Genomic DNA, 18,803 nt, shown 5'->3' on the forward strand with positions numbered 1-18,803 from the left:
GATAGTAGTACTTGTCGGCAGCCACTGAAGAAAATAACTTATAGCAATGAGTATAAGTTATAACTGCAGCTCCTGAGGATGGAGAAATTGTGACATTGTGGGATCCTCTGATAAGAGTATCCAAATAGTCAGCTCCTTGAACTTTGGCTTAATAAAAAAGTCAGCCAGCATACCAGACTGAGGGTTTTGAGTCAGAAAAATGGCTTTGATGATGTTCTTAACAAATGTTTATAATTTTTAGCTTTCAGCACCCACAGTCTAGTCTTGCACAATTCCAAGGATTCCCGTATTTCTCTGAGCCAGAGGATGCTCAGCATTCTGTCACATTATCTCCTTGGAAACTGGTGCATCTCATCATAGTAAGGGTTTTGATTCCCAGGAAAGAGGCATCAAATTTGTATCTTCAATAGACCAGTTTGCTAATCCATTATCAAATAATATGCTGTTATTTTTCCTGGTTATTGTATATGATACTACTCTTGGGGGTAACTGTCAGGCTGACAACAAATAATGGGTGTCTTCTAGAAATCAAGGCACTGATAGGAACAGGACAGAGCAGTATTTAGAGTCTGCTTTCATGAAGCTTACATTTAGTGGGAAACAAAATCATGCCAGGTGGCAGAGGTTCTGAGAAATAGAGCAGTGGGGGAGAGGGAATTTGAATTGCTATTGATGTTGGAGGGCCAAGGAAGGTCTCTGATAAATGACATTTGAGCAGAGAGCTGAGGAAGTAAGGGGGTAAGCCATTCTGGAGGGGAATAGTGGGCCAGGCTCTTATATCCATCTCTACTTTGTAAACCGACAAATTTAATAGAAGAGGTGACACATTTGTGTCAACATGCTGCCATTTGAAACACATTCTAGCCACTCTTCCTAAAATATAGCTCTCAATGTATATTTAATCTTTTTCCTTTTTGAGTATCAGACTCGACTTTTTCTACTTAACTATATTAAATATTCATTGATCAAACTGTCACAACCTGGCCATTGGAAGGCCCATTTAACAGGTTGCTTTCACCTCTCAGTACTGCCTCATTTTTTATTTATTTTAAATACGTTTTTATTCATTTTACAGAGGGTAAGGAAGAGGGATGGAAAGATAGAAACACATATGAGAGAGAAACATTGATCAGCTGCCTGCTACCTGAGCATGTTCCCTGACCCAAATCAACTTCTTGGTTCATAGGTCCATGCTCAACCACTGAGCCATCCTGGCGGGGCTACTGCCTCATTTTTTAAAGCACCTTTGTTTTTATTGATTTCAGAGAGGAAGGGAGAGAGACAGAGAGAAACATCAGTAATGAGAGAATCATTGCCTTGCTGCCTCCTGCACACTCCCCACTGGGGATTTTAACCTGTAACCTGGGCATGTGCCCTGACCGGGAATCGAACTGTGACCTCCTGGTTCATAGGTCAATGCTCAACCACTGAGCCATGCCTATCGGGCAAGACAGATCTTTTTAAGGTCCTGAGTTCACACAGACATTGCCAGTTTGGCTGTCATCACTAAATCCTTTTTCATTTCATTCTAATATATTTTTTCTATAACATACCTTCTTAAAAATTAATCCCACCCAGCACGTAAACTATATGTCAATATAACTGATAAAAAATTAAACCCTTCTTCCAACTTCTACTTGTACTTCAGTTATACTGACTTAAGATAAGCCATTATATTGATTTTTAACTTTAAAAACAAACAAAAAAAGTAAACCTATTTTCCATACCATGCAAGTTTTTATTTTTATATCCCTCCTGGTCACAGATCTGCCTTATTCTTTTTAACAGCTGTATCCTTGTTTGGATCCCAAGTACAGTTAGAACATGAACAATTTATTGCTCAACTTTTCATTCCTACCATTTTTCACACAGGCGCTTTTCACCTCACTTTTTTTTTTTTTTATATATTTTATTGATTTTTTACAGAGAGGAAGAGAGAGGGATAGAGTTAGAAACATCGATGAGAGAGAAACATCGATCAGCTGCCTCCTGCACACCCCCTACTGGGGATGTGCCCGCAACCAAAGTACATGCCCTTGACCGGAATCGAACCTGGGACCCTTGAGTCCGAAGGCCGACGCTCCATCCACTGAGCCAAACCGGTTTCGGCTCACCTCACTTTTATGACATATTTTCTTTTCCGCCAGTAAGTGAAAAAGATCTACAGTTGCTATGATCATGACTTCCTGCAGAGAGGTTGTGAGAGTGAGTGTAAAGCTTTGTTCACCAGCTATTCCCAAAATATATTTGAACCCAGATCATCTTCTAACCTTTGGGAGGGTGGGGGTGGTAGAAGTCCATAAATGACAAATTTGAAAACACTGGATTTAATAGAAAATATCACATTGTAAACAAGCCTATTGATCTGTCAGGTTAAAATAGAATGATAGCACAATCACACATGAAAAGACAAAATGCTGGTACCAAACAGCACTTAGAGGCTCGAGCTGGCTCTGAAAGATCTTCATGAGAAACAGAGGCGGCGGCAGCTTGAAACAGGCACCAAGGTAGTGGGGGGAGGCTTAAGAGGGTAAAAGGAAGACAGAGCAATAAACTCATCTTGTGAGCAGGGGTAAAGGATAAAGGGACAAAAGGGCTCCATTTCCTGATGTTCTAGAAACATCAGAGCACACAACATGAACCCGAGAGGTGAGGGGCAGTTTAGGTGGGAAAGGCAACCTTAGAAGCATTTGTATGTTGTCTTGGCTCCTAGGGAAGCAGGAGAGCAGGTCACTCGTGTCGTGACTAAACTCATCACTGAGCTGCTTGCCCCGCCCCTAGCACCTTGGCTGAACCCCACATTGAAACCGTGCCAGCGTCTGTTGCCCCAGTGGACCTTGTACTTATATTAATGAGTATGTAAAAGGGGGTGCCACTGGGAGGCCTTGGAACAAAAACACAGGGCTCTGGTGGGAAAAGGGTTTCTGCCTGTCTCGCCCTCCTCGGGTGCTGAAGGGTCCCTGGGGGAGAGGACTTTGACGTTGCTGAGCCTCTCAAGGCTCCGAGCTTATCAGCAAAGCCTTCTCTTTAGCCCTTCCCTCCCAAGTCCTCCCCCAAGGAGTCCTCAGGGTTCATGGAAAGGCCAACTGAGAGGGAGAGAGAGAGAGAGAAACCGAGGAAAGAAAGGGGCAGTTTTCTTTCCATGGCACTTGTTACTGACCAGAGGGACTGCCTCCTTATGCTGATCTTAGACACTGAGAGTTCGTCCCTTCACCTGGAGCAGTGATTCTCAAATAAGGGGCAGGCCTGCTCAAGAGGGGCCCTGAAGCCTCTCCAAAGAGGGTTTGTCCATACAGTAAGCCTCTGTTTCCCCAGCCGAGAACCTGCACATGATAGATTCCCAACAGGAGTGTGTTGTACGCGTGAACAGGGTCAGGCAGAACAAAAAGCCGAAACCCCCTAATCTGTGTAGAGCAGACATCAAAATATGGAGTGATTTTTTTTCTGATTAGTAAGTTACAGACAAGTCATTTCTCCCATAGCTAAACTCCGCAAATAGGCTCCACACTGCAGAGCCAAGAACAGTTAAGTTCACCCATTCATCCGGAGTAATTGTACTGGATTAAAAAACACAATTCTGTCCTCAAGAGAATTTCCAGAGAGACCTGCCTGTCCCGCTGAGGTGCTTGGCACTAGGATCAGCACAGGCTAGTCACTGTATGGTTTCTTAGAAGACTGGCTTTTCTCTGTCTCTTTCTCTTTGATACTGTACAAGGGGTCCACCAACTTGTTATGAACAAGCATTAAACCTACAAAAAAAAGAAAAAACGAAGTCGTTAATGGAGGTAGAGGCAGACTTCCACAACTGTAACAGGAATATAGGAGCTCTCAAATTTTGTCCTAGAACTGATATCAACTCATGCTTTCTGTGTGGCTCCAAATGATAACCACACTAAGAATAAGAAAGAAATTGTTATTCCCAATAAATGGTGGAATTCACAGGACTTTTGTAAACCCAATCTCCAGGAGAGTTAGCCATTAAAATAATCTTTTCAGCAAAGAACAAATTCCTAATTTGCTCAGGAAAAGGATTTTCATACAAGTTTGCTTAAAAGCAGTGTGTCCTTTTAAAGTAAAAGAACAAGAGCCTCAGGACAGTTCGGTGCCTTTACAGGGAAAGGCCTGTGTGAGAGCAGGGAAGACAGACAGCCTGAGGCTGAATAGTCCGGCAGAGATCATCACATAGCCCTGGACTTTTCATTCTCTCCTCCTCTTCCGCCGAGCAAACCAGTCTCCAGAAATGGACCCTCACAGTTACAGATGGAAGAGAAATGACTGTGTATTCTGAGACAGCTTTTGATTTTTATTAAAATCAGAGTTGGTTAAAATGTCCAGAGCATGAAAGCTAGATCCACTCCCCACTCCTGGCATATCCTGAATTGGCCACCTACTCCCAAGCCTGCCCCTCCCTCACCTTTGAAATACTTCACGGTCTTCACTTTCAGCTCCAGGGTGGCATCCTCATCGCACACAAACACGGTGCGGGGATGCTGCTGGAAGGCAGACACAGTCCACATGTGGTTCACTCCCTCCTCAATGGCTTTGTACAGAGCAAACGCCTTGTGAGCACCTGTGATGAGGATCATCACCTGGGGATCAGAGAACAAGCCCATGACAGAGGAGGAACAGCGAAACCGGAAGTCCAGGCACTTGAACTCTAGTGTGGCCGCCCCAAACAGCTGTAAGGAATACTGTTCTATATACCATCGTAAGTCTTAACCTTGCAGCACACTCTGCTCCGGGCTCTCCCTACGTTATCACACAAGTTGCCTGAGTAGGGAGCATCATTATTCCTTGTCCTATAAGGAAATGGGCTGAGGTTGGGGCCAGAGTTAAGTGACTTGTCCCAGGTCATTTCTGACCCTAAGTGCATGTTCTTGACACTCCATAGTGTCTCCTGGCACCTTTGATGGTGGCTGCAAGTGCCCTGTGAACAGATGTGCCCTACAAAGGCCCACTCTTACCCCAACAGTTGTGATACTGGGTTCTAGGAGGTCCTAGGCGAGTGAGTTTTCACAATCACAAAAAGGTGAGTCCCAATCTCTCAGGGGGCCTTGGAAGCAATGCTGAGAGTCATCTGGATGGTGAGGTCAAATCCCAACAAGGCTGCCACTTAATCTGGTCTCTTTCAGTTCCGAGTATTAGACCTACTAATGTGACTTGGGTAATGCTTTTTGTTTAAATGAAACAAAGGCACAGACTCCCTTCAACAGTTGAAATACCAAGAAAGCAAGTAGTGGACAGAGATCATAAAGAACTCGGCTCTATAGATTTCCTTTGTAATTCACTTGCACCATGGAATTAATGAACAGGGTTTACTGTTCCTTTCTTTTTACTTTTTAAATATGTTTTTATTGATTTTAGAGAGAGAGAAAGGGAGAGAGAGGAATATGGATGTGAGAGAGAAACATCAATCAGTTGCCTCCCGGGGACTGAACCCAAATCGTGGGCATGTACCCTGACCAGGAATAGAACCAGCAACCTTTTGGTACAGAGGATAATGCTCAACCAACTGAGCCACACCAGCCAGGGCTACTATTCCTTAAAAGGTGAGAAAACAGAGGCATAGAGAAAATATGGCTCTTTGTTCAGGATTCCAGATCTAATTTTAGAGGAGAGAATTTCCTGATATCCAGCCCAGGCTCTTTCTCAGATTAGCATTCACTGACCTGACAAGGAGGTTTGCAAGCCACAAGGCCAAGAAAGCAGAGTGACCCTAGATACCGACTTGAAGCTACCCAAAAGAAATCTGGCGCCATTGCACCTTTCACAAGCATTCACTTTAGACTCAGATGTTTGTTTACAGACCTAGGCAAAGAAGCTTAAAGTTAAAATGTCTGTGGCTGCTTCCCACTAAATCTAACCCAGGAAGAAAAAATGCTTCTAAAATTCTAATGAAAGACAGTAGGAAATTAGAACCACACAAAAAATTCAAATGTTACCCAACTTTCTAGGAAAAAAAGTACTAAATTCAGTTTAGGACCCTTATATTTCCCACATTTATGAATCCCCAAACTCAGGGCTATACTAGTAACCACCAACATCCTGGAGCTATAGGAGCTCCCTTCAAACAGTGGCCCCCAACTGCAGGGAACCAGAGGTCCATCTTGTGCAGGTGCAAATTCATACTCAGACACCAGTACTGCTGGGCTCCTCTGCCTGTGAGCAGCTTGAAAGGGTTACATGCACAGGCCAGGGAGCCTGCGGTCTCCTGGGCAGTCCTCACACTGGGAATAATGGTTCCCTCCAAAGAGGAAGGAGGAACACCGATAGGGGCAGTTGGGATTTTATTCTCATAATGTCTTCATTTTTAATACAAATGTGTTTTATTTAGGTGGTACCTGTAGAGTTAAATTTTTTTAACAAAAAAGACCAGTCCAATCCCCAGTGAAGGCCTGTGGACCCCTTGCACCCTTACCTCTCTGGCATCCATGACAGTGCCCACACCCACCGTCAGGGCCATGGTGGGCACCTTGGCGAGATCTCCATCAAAGAACCTAGCATTGGCCAAGATGGTGTCCATGGCCAGTGTCTTCACACGGGTCCTGGATACCAGACTGGAGCCCGGCTCATTGAAGGCAATGTGTCCGTCAGGGCCGATGCCTGCCCAAGGAGAGAGTCAGGGCAGCCCTATCAGTGCCAGGGGCCTCATACTGCAAGGGTCGATGCTCTCTCCTTCCCCATTTGGGGTCTACAAAACTTGAAAATCTTGTCTCTCTTCTCCTGGGCAGGTACACTAAGCATGTGATCTTTCCCTCTCCACCTCCCACCCTTTTCTTTCTAGGGCACACACAGCCATTGTTAACTTGCTACCATCCTCAAAAAGCTAGGTAAAGGGGACTCCAAATAGCTTCCTCCTCCCCAGATTATTGACGTGTAACCTCTCTTTCTCTCTCTCTCCTGCTAATAGTCGGGGGTCCTGCTACCAGGGTAGTAACAGTCAAGAAAACACACACAGGGCCTGGACAGGGGCTGCCAACTTTATACAATCTCAGAACATGAGCACTCTTGGCTTCTTTCTCCCCATCCTCCTTCCTATATAATAAAAGGCTAATATGCAAATTGACCAAACAGCGGAATGACCAGTCACTATGACGTGCACTGACCACCAGGGGGCAGACACTCAATGCAGGAGCTGCCCCCTGGTGGTCAGTGAGCTCCCACAGGGGGATCGCTGCTCAGCCAGAAGCCCTGAGCTGGGCTCACGGCTGGCTGGCTGGCGAGCACAGCTGCAGTGGCAGAAGCCTTTCCCGCCTCCAAAGCAGCGCTAAGGATGTCCTACGGCCTGCTTAGGCCCACTCCCCTAAGCTGTCAGTTGGACATCCCCCGAGGGCTCCTGGACTGGGAGAGGGTGCAGGCCGGGCTGAGGGCTCTTCCCCGCCGAGTGCACGAATGTTGTGCACCGGGCCTCTAGTCTTGAATAAAGTTAAATCCAAAGCAGTAAAAGGCAGTCCAACTTCACACCCCTGTGGGTGACTCCGGAGCTGGCAACACATGGAAATGTAAGAGGGCAGCCCAGGGTAAGAACAAAGGCACAAATCTGACACGGGGACACCCTAGGTGTGCCTGCCTTGTCTCCACCACTCTGGCCAGCTAATCTTGGGCAAATCACAGAACTTCCCTGGAGTTCACTTAGCTATTTACAGCGTGCAGGAGCTGAGTGAGGAGTCTTCTGGGACTACATGTGGTTTTACCTGTTTAGGTAAGTCCCATGACTGAGCTATAAAACTTTAAGATTGGGACACAAGATCTCAGAGCCCAAATTCAAACCCTCAATCCACGGACAAGGCACTAAGTGCAGAAAGAGGAGCTATCCAATGTTACACAACTGCTGAGCAGCAGAACCAGGGCAGGGAGCTAGGGGTCCCACTCTGCCTTCCCTGCCTCCTCAGAGTAATGAGTGGCTCCTGCAGTCACTAGCACAGAGAAGAAGCTGTTTGAGACAGCATGTGTCTAACCATGCTGGGTCTGGCCTAGACACCTGCGCACTGTCAAGCTCACCTCCAACGAACAGCTCAATCCCGCCTGCAGCCTGGATCTTCTCTTCAAAGGCGTCACACTCAGCCTGCAGGTCAGCTGCATTCCCATCCAGGATGTGGGTGTTTGCTGGGTGGATGTCAATGTGCTTGAAGAAGTTGTTCCACATAAAGGAGTGGTAACTCTCTGGGTGCTCTCGAGGAAGACCTGAGGGGCCATGGCCACACTCAGTCATGCCCAGGCGGAGCCAGAGCCTTCCTCCCGGGAGGAGGCCAGGATATCCTCAGGCCCCCAGAGATGCTCTCAGGGAAATGCCAGCCAGGGAACCCTGGGCACCAGCCCTCTGACCCTCACTCCCTCGGGATAAGCTGAGCTGATGTCCCTAACTGTAACCACCACCACCTATGACTACAGGATTGGGCCAGAGTAGCTTAGCTACACCCCAGAGGCCTGAGGAATCCCCTCATTTTGATCTCCTTTTCACCGGAGAATAACCTTAGGCTGGAGGCCAGAGTTAATCTGGGATTCTGGAGGTGGCTTAGGTACCTAGGGGTAACGCTATGCCTATCTGGGAAAGGAAGCATGCACACCCCTCACCCTGTGCCTCCAAACCCCACCACTCACCTTGTTATTCCCTGCTCAGCCTGAACCCCAACTTGAATAGCAGGTGGTTAGAGAGAATTATGTCAGGGCTTCCCAAAAGGTTATTTTTCAGTCAAGAAGAAAAAGCATGCTTAAAGTGAATATTTAATGCTTAATGTTAAACATCAAGAATGTTTACAGTGAGCCTTAAAAAGGAAGGAAATTCTGACACATGCCACAACATGATGAACCTCAACAACATGATGTTAAGTGAAATAAGCCAGTCACAAAAAAGACAAAATACTGTATGATTCGTTATGTGAGGTACCTAGAGTAGTAAATTCAGAGAGAAAGTAAAATGGTGATTGCCAGGGGCTGCAGGAGTGGGAAATGGGGAGTGAGTGTTTAATGGGTATAGAGTTTCAGTTTTGCAAAATGAAAAGAGTTGTGGAGATTGGTTGCACACCAATATGACTGTGCTTAACACTACTGAACACATAAAAATGGTTAAGATGGTACATTTTATGTTATGTGTATTTTGCTACAATTTAAAAAATAATGTTTTAAAGTGAAACCATTACAATATTATAGGGGGGATGGTCAGGCATGGAAGGAGGTGACAGAGACCAAGGTGGTATAGCTTTTCAGTAGTGGAAAAGTCACCAGTCTCATCTCCCCTCCCAGTGTACCTGGCAGCAAGGGGAGCTAGAGGATGAACACGGAGAGAAAGTCCAGACAGAGACACGGGGACACCCCCAGCCAGGTCCCATTTCCAATCATTTGTTCTAAAAAGAAAGGGAATGGAGTTGGGGAGGAGGCAAAGGAGAAAATACTAGAATATTTACTAAGTGCTTGCTCTAAATAAGAGGCTTCCACATGTGTGGTATCATTTAATGCTTACAACCTATGTGGTCAGTTTTATTGGCCCCATTTTAAAGCTGAGTAAACCAAGGCCTGGAAGAGACAGGCATCAGTAATTGAGCCTACCACCAGATGTCACTGGTTTCCTGACACTCCGAGTTCCTCTCCAGCCTGCGAGGGGGAGGAGTTCCGACTCTCCTGGAATCAGATAAGGACTCACCCACATACTCGTCCATGTTGAAGGTCTTCACATATTTGAAGGACAGGTCTCCATTCTTATAGTACTCAATTAGCTTCTTGTAGCAGCCAAGTGGGGTGCTCCCTACAAGAGAGGGCACAGCCATGAATGCCCTTCAGCCTCCCACCCCCACCCCTGGAAGCCCAGAGGGCACCCGGGAATGAGTCAGGGCTGCTTCAAACAAGTCAGATCTGAAGTCCTCCCCAAATGTTGCATGTCATGCTTGTTTACTGCCTAGTTCCCCACTAGACTGTAAGCCCCAGAGGGGCAGAGCTGTGTCTGTTTTGTCCATTGCTAAATCCCCACCGTGCAGTGCGCTGATGATTGAAATGATTGTGATTAGTACTTGAGTGAACATCAGACTTAATTACTAACATGACATTCTCTGAGCAAATACTCTGTGTGAGGCACAGGGGCTCGTGAAGGGGATGCAGAGAAGCGAGAGATACGGCAGCCACCCTGGAAGAGCTATCTCAGAGTGGGGGCCAGAGCAGTAATTGCAGCTGTGACAGGGGTAAGCACAGGCCAGCCTGAGGGTTCAGAGAAGACTTCCCTGAGGAGTAGCAAACTCCCAGGTTGAGTCTGATTAAAGAGCGAGTCATAGAACACATAAAAAAGGCAGGAGGACCGCTTCTGAAAGAAAGAATAAGGATTATTTGCTTGGAGGAGCTGGGATCAAAATATCTTCCTACAAAGGCAACATTCTGATTTTTCCCAAAGAAACGGACTGGATGGTGGGGCTAGATAGTAGCACTCAAGATGCACAGAAAAGAAATTCACTCATTACATAAAATGTATGCCTTAAGGCACTGGGACTTAATCCTGCGAAGGAACCCATGGCTGACAGGGCTGACTTAGGATGTAGCCAAAAATCAAGTTCTTCCTGCTCCAGGAGTCTTCAGGAGCAGGCAGCAACCCAACCACCTACAAAGGAAGCTGGGTCCTCTATTTTGTGTGTCCAAGAGGCAGGGGAGTTGTTCACTCAGCACCGGTCCCTCAGAGTCCTCCTTCAAGTCCCCTGGCTCCCTAAAACCCCCTAATACCTACTCTCCCCGCACTCCGCAATCCATGGCCCCCTCTCCATCACATAACGCACCGGTGGGGAGCCCCAAGGTGAAGTACTTGTCTGGTCCTGGGTTAAACTGGATGATGCGGTTCCTGATGTATTTGGCGGCCCACTCACTGGCCTGAGAATAGTGGTCCAGGATGATGAGCTTCATCTTGTTCTGCAGGGGGCAGGTGAGAAAAGGACTCAGTTATAAGGGGCGGGGAGAAAGGCATGCAGGTGTTTGGCTTAGAGAAGCCCCTCTCACGCAGCAATACCTGGTCCCCGGGCCTCTGAGCCAGGAAGAGGAAGGCATTAACTTTCAGTCACAAGAGGAATTGACAGCTGGGCCCAGTGCCGCCATCACCCACCAGGTGGCGCCGCAGTGGCACAGACCTGAGTTCTAATCTCAATTACTTCCTTTACCAGGACCTCGGTCTGAGGACCCACATTCTCTGAGCCGGTTTTCTCTTACGTGAAAATGGGAACATAAGTACCAATTTCCTCGATGGTGAATACTAAATAAGAGAATGCATGTAACCACAGTACTCAATATCTTGTAGCTCGACCCATCCCTCCATCCCCACCCCTCCACCCCCACCCGCTGGATACTCTCTACCCACAGGCTCCTCATTAACTGCAGGGCCAGCGGTTCATCTTGGGTCCCAGGGCAGGTGGGGGCCGTGGGCTTTGCTGGGGAGACGTGTTCTCTCCCACCTGCCGGCCTTGCCTGTGGACCTTCCGTTTCCGCCAAAGGCCACAGGGAAAGGGTAATCGTTCCAGGAGGGCATCTGCTCCCCCGCACTGCGCTCAGAGTGGGAAGGCCCGAGGCGGAAGTGACCGCTTCAGCCCTCGGTGGGGTTCAGGAGTGTCCCCCCCACCCCGAAGGCGATCCCATTGCCCTCCAGCCCCGCCTAGGAGGGAGTCCGAGCCGGTCGCTGGGGCCCCGGCTCGGGGTGTGGTGTCGGAGGACGGGACAGCGCGCGGAAACCCGGCCGCCCCCGCCCCCGCCCGCGAGGAGGTCCTCGCAGCCCCGCTCCCCACTTACGCCGACACCTCCCGCTGCAGGGGCAGCTGCGGCGCTGGCGGCCCGCCCCGCGCGCGTCACGTGGCCGCGGTCACGCGGTGCCGCGCGCAGCCCACCGAGCCAGCTCCGCAGGGCGGGCTCCGGGGGCCGCACCTCATGGGCTGACTCTGGGGGGCCACGCACCCTCTCTTCTCGTGCAGGCCTGTGCGCGGGGAAGGCGGGCCTTCGAGATGCGTTCTGTGCGGGCGTGGGGAGACTTGGAGGCTCCGGTGTTCGCTCCCAGGAATGCTGTTCAGGGCCCCGGGCTCCGCCCGCCCGGGGTGAGGTTGGGGGAGGAATCATTCCTTCCTTAGTTTCCTGCGGTTGGGCCTGGCCTTGCCTTCGGTATCTTTGTGGGTTGTTGTGTGTGTTTTTATGTCACTTACCTAGATATAACAACTACAGGGTGTTCCCCCCAAAATATATACACACTTTGAATAATTATTAATTCCAATGGGTTGAATACAAAAAGAAAGAAACATCAATTGAGCTATACATTTTTGTATACATTTTTTTGGGGGGGGGTACCCCTTAATGATGTTGTTTTAAATGTAATTGGTTCTTTTCTGCCTTTTTTTTTTTTTAAGCCCAACGCATAGTAGAGAAAAAGGTGGGTCCCTGGACTCGCCACCAGTCCAAACTGTTTTTCCTTGAATATACTTACATTATATTTTACAGAAATGGGAATATACCCGTGCCACCCACAACCAGCTAGGTGGCCACATTCTCCAGTTCCTGTGACCGCTCCGTGTGGCAGCCCCTGGCTGGCCCCGCTACTGCTGCAGACCAGCTTCACTGGGCGGTTTAACCTGGTGAGACCCGGAAGGACAGGGCTGTGGGGCCTTTTACAGTTGGAGGGACTTGTTCTTTGGCGTCAGTGTTCGTATAGTTTTGTGTGTGTGTGTGTGTGTGTGTGTGTGTGTGTGTGTGTGTGTGTGTTTTATTTTTTAATATATTTTATTGATTTTTTTTACAGAGAGTAAGGGAGAGGGATAGAGTTAGAAACATCGATGAGAGAGAAATATCGATCAGCTGCCTCTTGCACACCTCCTACTGGGGATGTGCTCGCAACCAAGGTACATGCCCTTGACCGGAATCGAACCTGGGACCTTTCAGTCCACAGGCTGATGCTCTAGCCACTGAGCCAAACTGGTTAGGGTGTGCGTGTGTGTGTGTGTGTGTGTGTGTGTGTGTGTGTGTGTTTTAGAGAGAGAGGGAGAGGAAGGAAGGGTGGGAGGGAGAGAGAGAAACATCAGTTTGTTGTTTCACTTATTTATGCATTCATTGGTTGATTCTTATACATGCCCTGGCATACATTCTTGTACTAGTATGTGCCCTTACCGGGGATCGAACCTTAGCATATAGGGCTGATGCTCTAACCAACTGAGCTACCCGGCCAGGGCCTTGGTATAGCTTGTTTTTAATTCAGTCAGAAATCTCATCTCAGCATGAGGATTGCAGATGTTTCACAGTGAGGTTCCAGCTCTAGTCTTCAAGCACATCAGATAACATGGGCTGGAATGCAGCAGCTGCCTTCAGATCTTTCCAGGAAGAGTGACTCCATGTGACTTAACAGGGCATGTTCCTTTCTGTAGGGAAGTCTGGAATCTGTGCAGTCAGCCTGGGGACGAAACAGGGAGAGCTGGGTTTGAATTCTGGTCTAGCCAATCTCCACTTCTCGGGTGAGTGACTCAAGCAAATGACTCAACTTCTCCAGCTCTCATTTTCTTATCTGGATGGAACATGGAGTTTAGAGGGAATTAAAGAAAACTGACCTCATGTGACTGTTGTGTGTATTAAATGAAATGTTAGCATAGCTTGGCATTCATGGCTAGCCATGATCAACTCTTATTTCCTCTTACTCTCCTTACAGCCCATTCTCTAACCCTGAAATGCTCTCCACCCTGACCTCCTGCTCCCTGCACACTCCTCCCACTCCATGCCTGAGTTTAAACTATTACCCATGCCCATCCTCCCATCCCCTTATCCCCTTGTTTTAGAACTAAAATGGACTAATTTGAAGCATCACGAGTTCATTCACACAGTGGAACTGTTACTGGAAAGGGGACCTGGCCCTGAGTGGGTCTGCCTAGGCTGGCTGGTAGTGTGTTCCTTCTTGACGTTGTGCAGGAAAGATTTCACATTACAAGTCCGGGTGATTTTTAGAGAATATTTATTGAAGCTGGGGACAGTGGAACAAGGAAGGGCCTAGGATAGAAGAAACAACAAGAGAGGGACCAGGTGGGGAAGTGAGCCCAGGCTGGGCTGCTCTGGCTCCCTAAGAAGTCTGAGAAAAGGGAGCCTCGGGAACAGGTTCAGGGAGCTGCCCACCGCTCCCTGATTGCAAGCCTTGTGGGGTCCCGTAGAGTTTACCAGATGCATGCCTGTGGGGAAGAAGAGGGGGAAGCGAAAGGCACAGGCATGCTCCTGGGAGGAAGAGCCCAGGCTGGGATCTCCGTTTTCTCAGGGGGTTTAAAGGCTGAACGTTTAGGGGAGGATCTCAATAGAATATTCACCAGTTTTATGCTGATGTGCCAAAATGAGATTTATTCCCTTAACTTCTTCTGTCCTTGGGTGTGGTTGGCAAATGGCACTAATTGGATTTCTGCTGTATATCTCCCTGAAAAGGATGATTTAAGGTACTTACTCTCTGGTTAGGGAGAAGTATAAACCATTTACTCATTTTGTTGGTTTGTTTTTACAAAATGAAAACAATTCCTATTATTTTGGTACACTCTTATTTGTGATTTGTTTCCACTCTTCTGTCAGGTGTGTGCCACATGAAAACTATAAAATAAATAACTGATGATTAGGCAGGAATAAGGAGCCAGAAAAAAATCCAGTCAACTACAGATGTTTTCTTAAGTGTCCTTGGTTACAGAAGATAGGATTTTGCGACTTGCTAGATGGCTGTGAACTGCTTGGCTGTTTAACTATCTGTCTCAGTTTCCCTATTCCCCTGGTCCTGGCTTACTAGTCTGTCTCAGAACGTCCTGCTCCGTTGTGTGGTTGGATGTTTTTGTACTCTTTAATACGCCCTCGCTTTGAGCAAACATCCTGCTCCTTTGTCCCCCAAATCCTGCTTGGTTCATGGGTTCATGTGGGTTTGATGGACCTGGCCCTACCAACGAGAGGCTTCCATGCCACTGGCCATGATTGGTTCAGGGCTGGGTAGTCATGGAAGACACTAACCCAACAGCCTGTTACAGCCTTCCTTCTCCCTTGCTTCCAATGTAGACGCTGGACAGTCTAAGACTCTCCCCGCCTCTCACCTAGGGGAGGCCTGGTAACTTAGTTCTGGCCAAGGAATTAAAAGGATGGCTTCTGAGAAAATACTTTACTTTCTGAGAAAAGTGGAAAAACACATGTGGCCAGAAAATGGGACCTCCGTACAGCCACGGGAGTCAGCCATCCCGGACGTGGATCTGCAGCCCCAGTCCAGGCCTGGTCAGTATCGTGAGGGAAATCTCACGAGAAACACTGAACCAGCATCACTCAGCTTAGTTGTTCCTGAATTCCTGACCCACAGAAATTATGAGATTTTAAAAATCTGTATTTTTTTAAGCTGCTAACTTATACAATATTTGGTTAGCAGCAATAGATCTCTAATACATTCAGACAAATTCCACATGTGGAGTGGATGATGGGCAGGACAGTCAACCTTCATCTCCCCCCCTTATCTCTGACCCACCAGAGACACTCCATTCCTCACCCCCGAGCCCCCACATTGTGCTGCCCCCCCCCCCCCGCCGTGCTTCTGGAATCTTCTGCCAAGGCTCTCCCCCGAGCCTTTCTTCCTGTTATTTGCTGTCTTCAGTGCTACACATACTGACTCCACTTATACCCATGCTGAAAGAGTACTTAGTAACATCCATGTAAAATAATAAAACATTTCAACAGATGAAATTCATTTCAAAAGAGTGATAGCAAGTGGTACAATAATTATCCACTTTGGCCTATGATTTATTTTCCCTTTTATATAGAATGTCCCTCTTAAGAACAGCTTTGCTAATAAAAGGGATAAGCTTTTCATTAATTCTTTAACATATTTAACAAGTTCTTTAAAGCATTGGAGTACTTCAGTAACAATGTTTGCTTTTCTTTCATTTTTGTATAGTCCTATTGCTAAATTGATATTGAAAAGTGAACAAGAAATAAGTGGACTTTTTCCAATGCAGTATTTCAAAAGTCAACCAGAATTTTGGGGTCCTTTTCTTTAGAATTAAAGTATAATGTCAGTATTTCATATAAATGGAGGAGTCTCTCAATGACATTTTTTTACTGATTTGAGAGAGGGAAAGAGAGAGATTGATTTGTTGTTTCACTTGTGTTCATTGGTTGATTTTTTTTTTTCAGAGAGAGAGAGAGGAAGGGAAAGGGGTAGAGAGAGGGAGAGAGAGAGAGAGAGAGAGAGAGAGAGAGAGAGAAACACCAACATGAGAGAGAAACATCGATCAGTTGCCTCCCTTAAGTCCCCTGACTGGTGATCAAACCCACAACCTGGGTATGTGCCCTGACCTGGAATCAAACCCATGACCTTTCAGTGTCTGGATCGATGCTCCAACCAACTGAACCATACGGTCAGGGCATAGTTGATTCTTGTATGTGCCCTGACCAGGGATTGAACCCTCAACCTTGGTGTATTGGGATGATGCACTAACCAAGTGAGCTACCCGGCCAGAGCCAATAGCATTTGTTAAAGAGAGTCAATGGCCTTTGAATATGAAAGAAATGAAGAATACTGAACACCAAAAAAACCACCAAAATCCTTACCTTGCTCAGAAGAGTGTAAATGCTGAAGTAGAACAGTTTCATGACAGTTACTTCAGTCTGAAGAGAAAAGACATCAGATACTATTGAGCAGCATTATGCAGAATATGGGCAGGACAAGCAACACCTTCCATAGTTATCCATGCTTTGCTTCAGCTTTGAATGAACTTTGTACCCTTATGCAGACATTCATCAAAAGCTGTATTATCTCCAACTGGGTAGTAAAAAATTTCAAATGAACTTTTTATATATACAAAAAACTGCATATATTTAATATGTAATTTGATTAAGTTTGGACATATGCATACCTCTGTGAACTGTCACCACAATCAAGATAGACGTACATCACCTCCAAAAGTTTTTTGTGTCCTTTTCTTTTTGGTGTGTGTTTATCATTAACAATAACAGAGTTTCTGCAAAAATTTGCTACTGTTTCTGAAGTTTCATCTGCAAAGAATTCTACTCCCAATAGCCTCATAAGCAAACCTTTTTCATAAGAAAAATATTGCACAGCCCAGCCGGTGTGGCTCAGTGGTTGAGCATCAACCTATGAATCAGGAGGTCACATGCTGGGTAGCCAGCTCAATCCCCAGTGGGGAGCATGCAGGAAGCAGCCAATCAATGTTTCTCTCCCATCATTGATGTTTCTATCTCTGTGTCCTTCCTCTCTGAGATCGATAAAAATATATTATAAAAAAAGAAAAAAAATACCACACAAAGGAAGAGTTGTTTCTGCATTGTGATTACCTGTATTGTGGCTATGCCATAAAAAGGTGAGACATTTAGATCTTTGATAATCTTTGTAATAATAAATGGAGCTATTACGTTTTTGGAAATGTGTTTGCAATTTTGGAACCAGAAAATACTTCTGGTAGTAGTACATTCAAATAGTTATTTTAATATATTGTTACTGATTTCAGAGAAGAAGGGAGAGGAATAGAGAGATAGAAACATCAGTGATGAGAGAGAATCATTAATTGGCTGCCTCCTGTACGCCCCCCACTGGGGATTGAGCCTGCATCCTGGGCATATGCCCTGACTGGGAATTGAACTGTGACCTCCTGGTTCATAGGTCGACGCTCAACCACTGAGCCACACCAGCTGGGCCAGTTATTTGAGCTGACAGACTGATGATGATATAGAGTGGGGAAGTCCATTACATTTCTGCTACAATTATTTTATCTTCTTAATCTGAATTTCTCTTCATCAAAAAAAATGTTAGGTTATCACTTTTCTTAGGACTAGTTGAGGAACTCATGCATCTTTTATGCTTAACTCATGCATCGTATGCTGGTTTATATCTGATTTTCCACCTTTTACGTTGAATGAACAATTGTATACTAAAGCTTCAAGTGGAATTTTTCCTCATTTAATAAATGTCCGCTGCTCAGTAAATTTAGCATGAAATTTTTGCTTGCTTTTTAGTATTTGGGGTTCAAATATACACAAAATATATAATAGAAACCACTGTAAGTATCAAAGAGATTGAATTTGATAATCTCACAATGGCAACGGTGTATCTATCACAAGTCTGAACTCATAATTGCTAAAAGGGCTCCAAATCCGTTAAATTGAACTTGACATCTGATGCAAAGAAGGTGAACTTCCTGTTTGTCTGAAAGCGAGAACTGTACTTTTAAGGCAGAGTCTCCCCCACAAAGCCAGAACTGATTTAAGGTAAGGTTTGGGGAAGCCTGGCGCAGGGGCTGGTGGACTTTCAGAAGTATTTAAGGGATGTAAGGCCTTTCAGCTGTGTTAGTGCATCTCTGGAGCAAGGCTGCCTTTGACTCGCTGCCTTCAAGCACAGTCCAGGAGTGAGGCACTTGCTGATTGGCTGTGTCTAGGCGTGTGGGGGCTCACCGATTGGCTGACTGTCAGAAACGAGGGAAACGAGGTTCTACCATGGATTTGCTCACTTTCAGAAGCATGTAACTGGGGTGAGAGTATTGCTGATTGGCTGATTTTCAGAACAAAAATCGTAAGTTATTTTTTATTAACTAAGGGTGGTTTCTGTTCAGAACTTGGCCAAAGAACAGCGTTTTCCTTTCTTGAATATGAAAATAAATACCTTTAATTCCCAGTCTCCCCTGTACTTCCCTTTGCCAAATCTGAAGGAAATCATAAGGAATCGTCTAGGTCTTTATTTGTGGTGTTAACGAAAAAAAACCATTGAAACCTGTAAAGAATTTTGTGAGTTTATTTGAGCCAAATTGTCGACATATGCCGGGAAGCAGAACCTCAATGAATTGAGATAATGCTCCGGA

General features: G+C 46.3%; 1 protein-coding gene across 2 annotated transcripts; it reads right to left on the bottom strand.

The window, feature by feature from the left end:
* Window positions 1–1,624: 1,624 nt before the first annotated feature.
* Window positions 1,625–11,984, bottom strand: GNPDA1 (glucosamine-6-phosphate deaminase 1). 2 transcript variants are annotated; one of them, XM_054717990.1, is made up of 7 exons: window positions 11,752–11,984; window positions 10,755–10,884; window positions 9,641–9,742; window positions 8,002–8,184; window positions 6,419–6,603; window positions 4,415–4,589; window positions 1,625–3,749 (listed from the first exon to the last, which is right to left on the bottom strand). In XM_054717990.1, exons 2-7 carry the CDS (start codon window positions 10,876–10,878, stop codon window positions 3,649–3,651), a joined length of 870 nt encoding a protein of 289 aa, XP_054573965.1. In that variant the 5' UTR covers window positions 10,879–10,884; window positions 11,752–11,984; the 3' UTR covers window positions 1,625–3,648. The 2 variants fall into 2 exon arrangements, with proteins under 2 accessions (XP_054573965.1, XP_054573966.1); XM_054717991.1 differs by lacking the exon at window positions 11,752–11,984 and adding an exon at window positions 11,421–11,687.
* Window positions 11,985–18,803: the final 6,819 nt, after the last annotated feature.

This window comes from Eptesicus fuscus, chromosome 6, assembly GCF_027574615.1.
Source record: "Eptesicus fuscus isolate TK198812 chromosome 6, DD_ASM_mEF_20220401, whole genome shotgun sequence".
Taxonomy (NCBI): Eukaryota; Metazoa; Chordata; class Mammalia; order Chiroptera; family Vespertilionidae; genus Eptesicus; species Eptesicus fuscus.

Excerpts from the sequence above, each read along its gene's own strand:
- GNPDA1 (XM_054717990.1), bottom strand. The coding sequence starts at position 10,878 with ATGAAGCTCATCATCCTGGACCACTATTCTCAGGCCAGTGAGTGGGCC. Across the intron at positions 9,743-10,754 it reads CACCTTGGGGCTCCCCACCG|GGAGCACCCCACTTGGCTGC; the intron begins GTGCGTTATGTG and ends CCTCTCTTGTAG. Across the intron at positions 6,604-8,001 it reads GATTGAGCTGTTCGTTGGAG|GCATCGGCCCTGACGGACAC; the intron begins GTGAGCTTGACA and ends CTCCTTGGGCAG.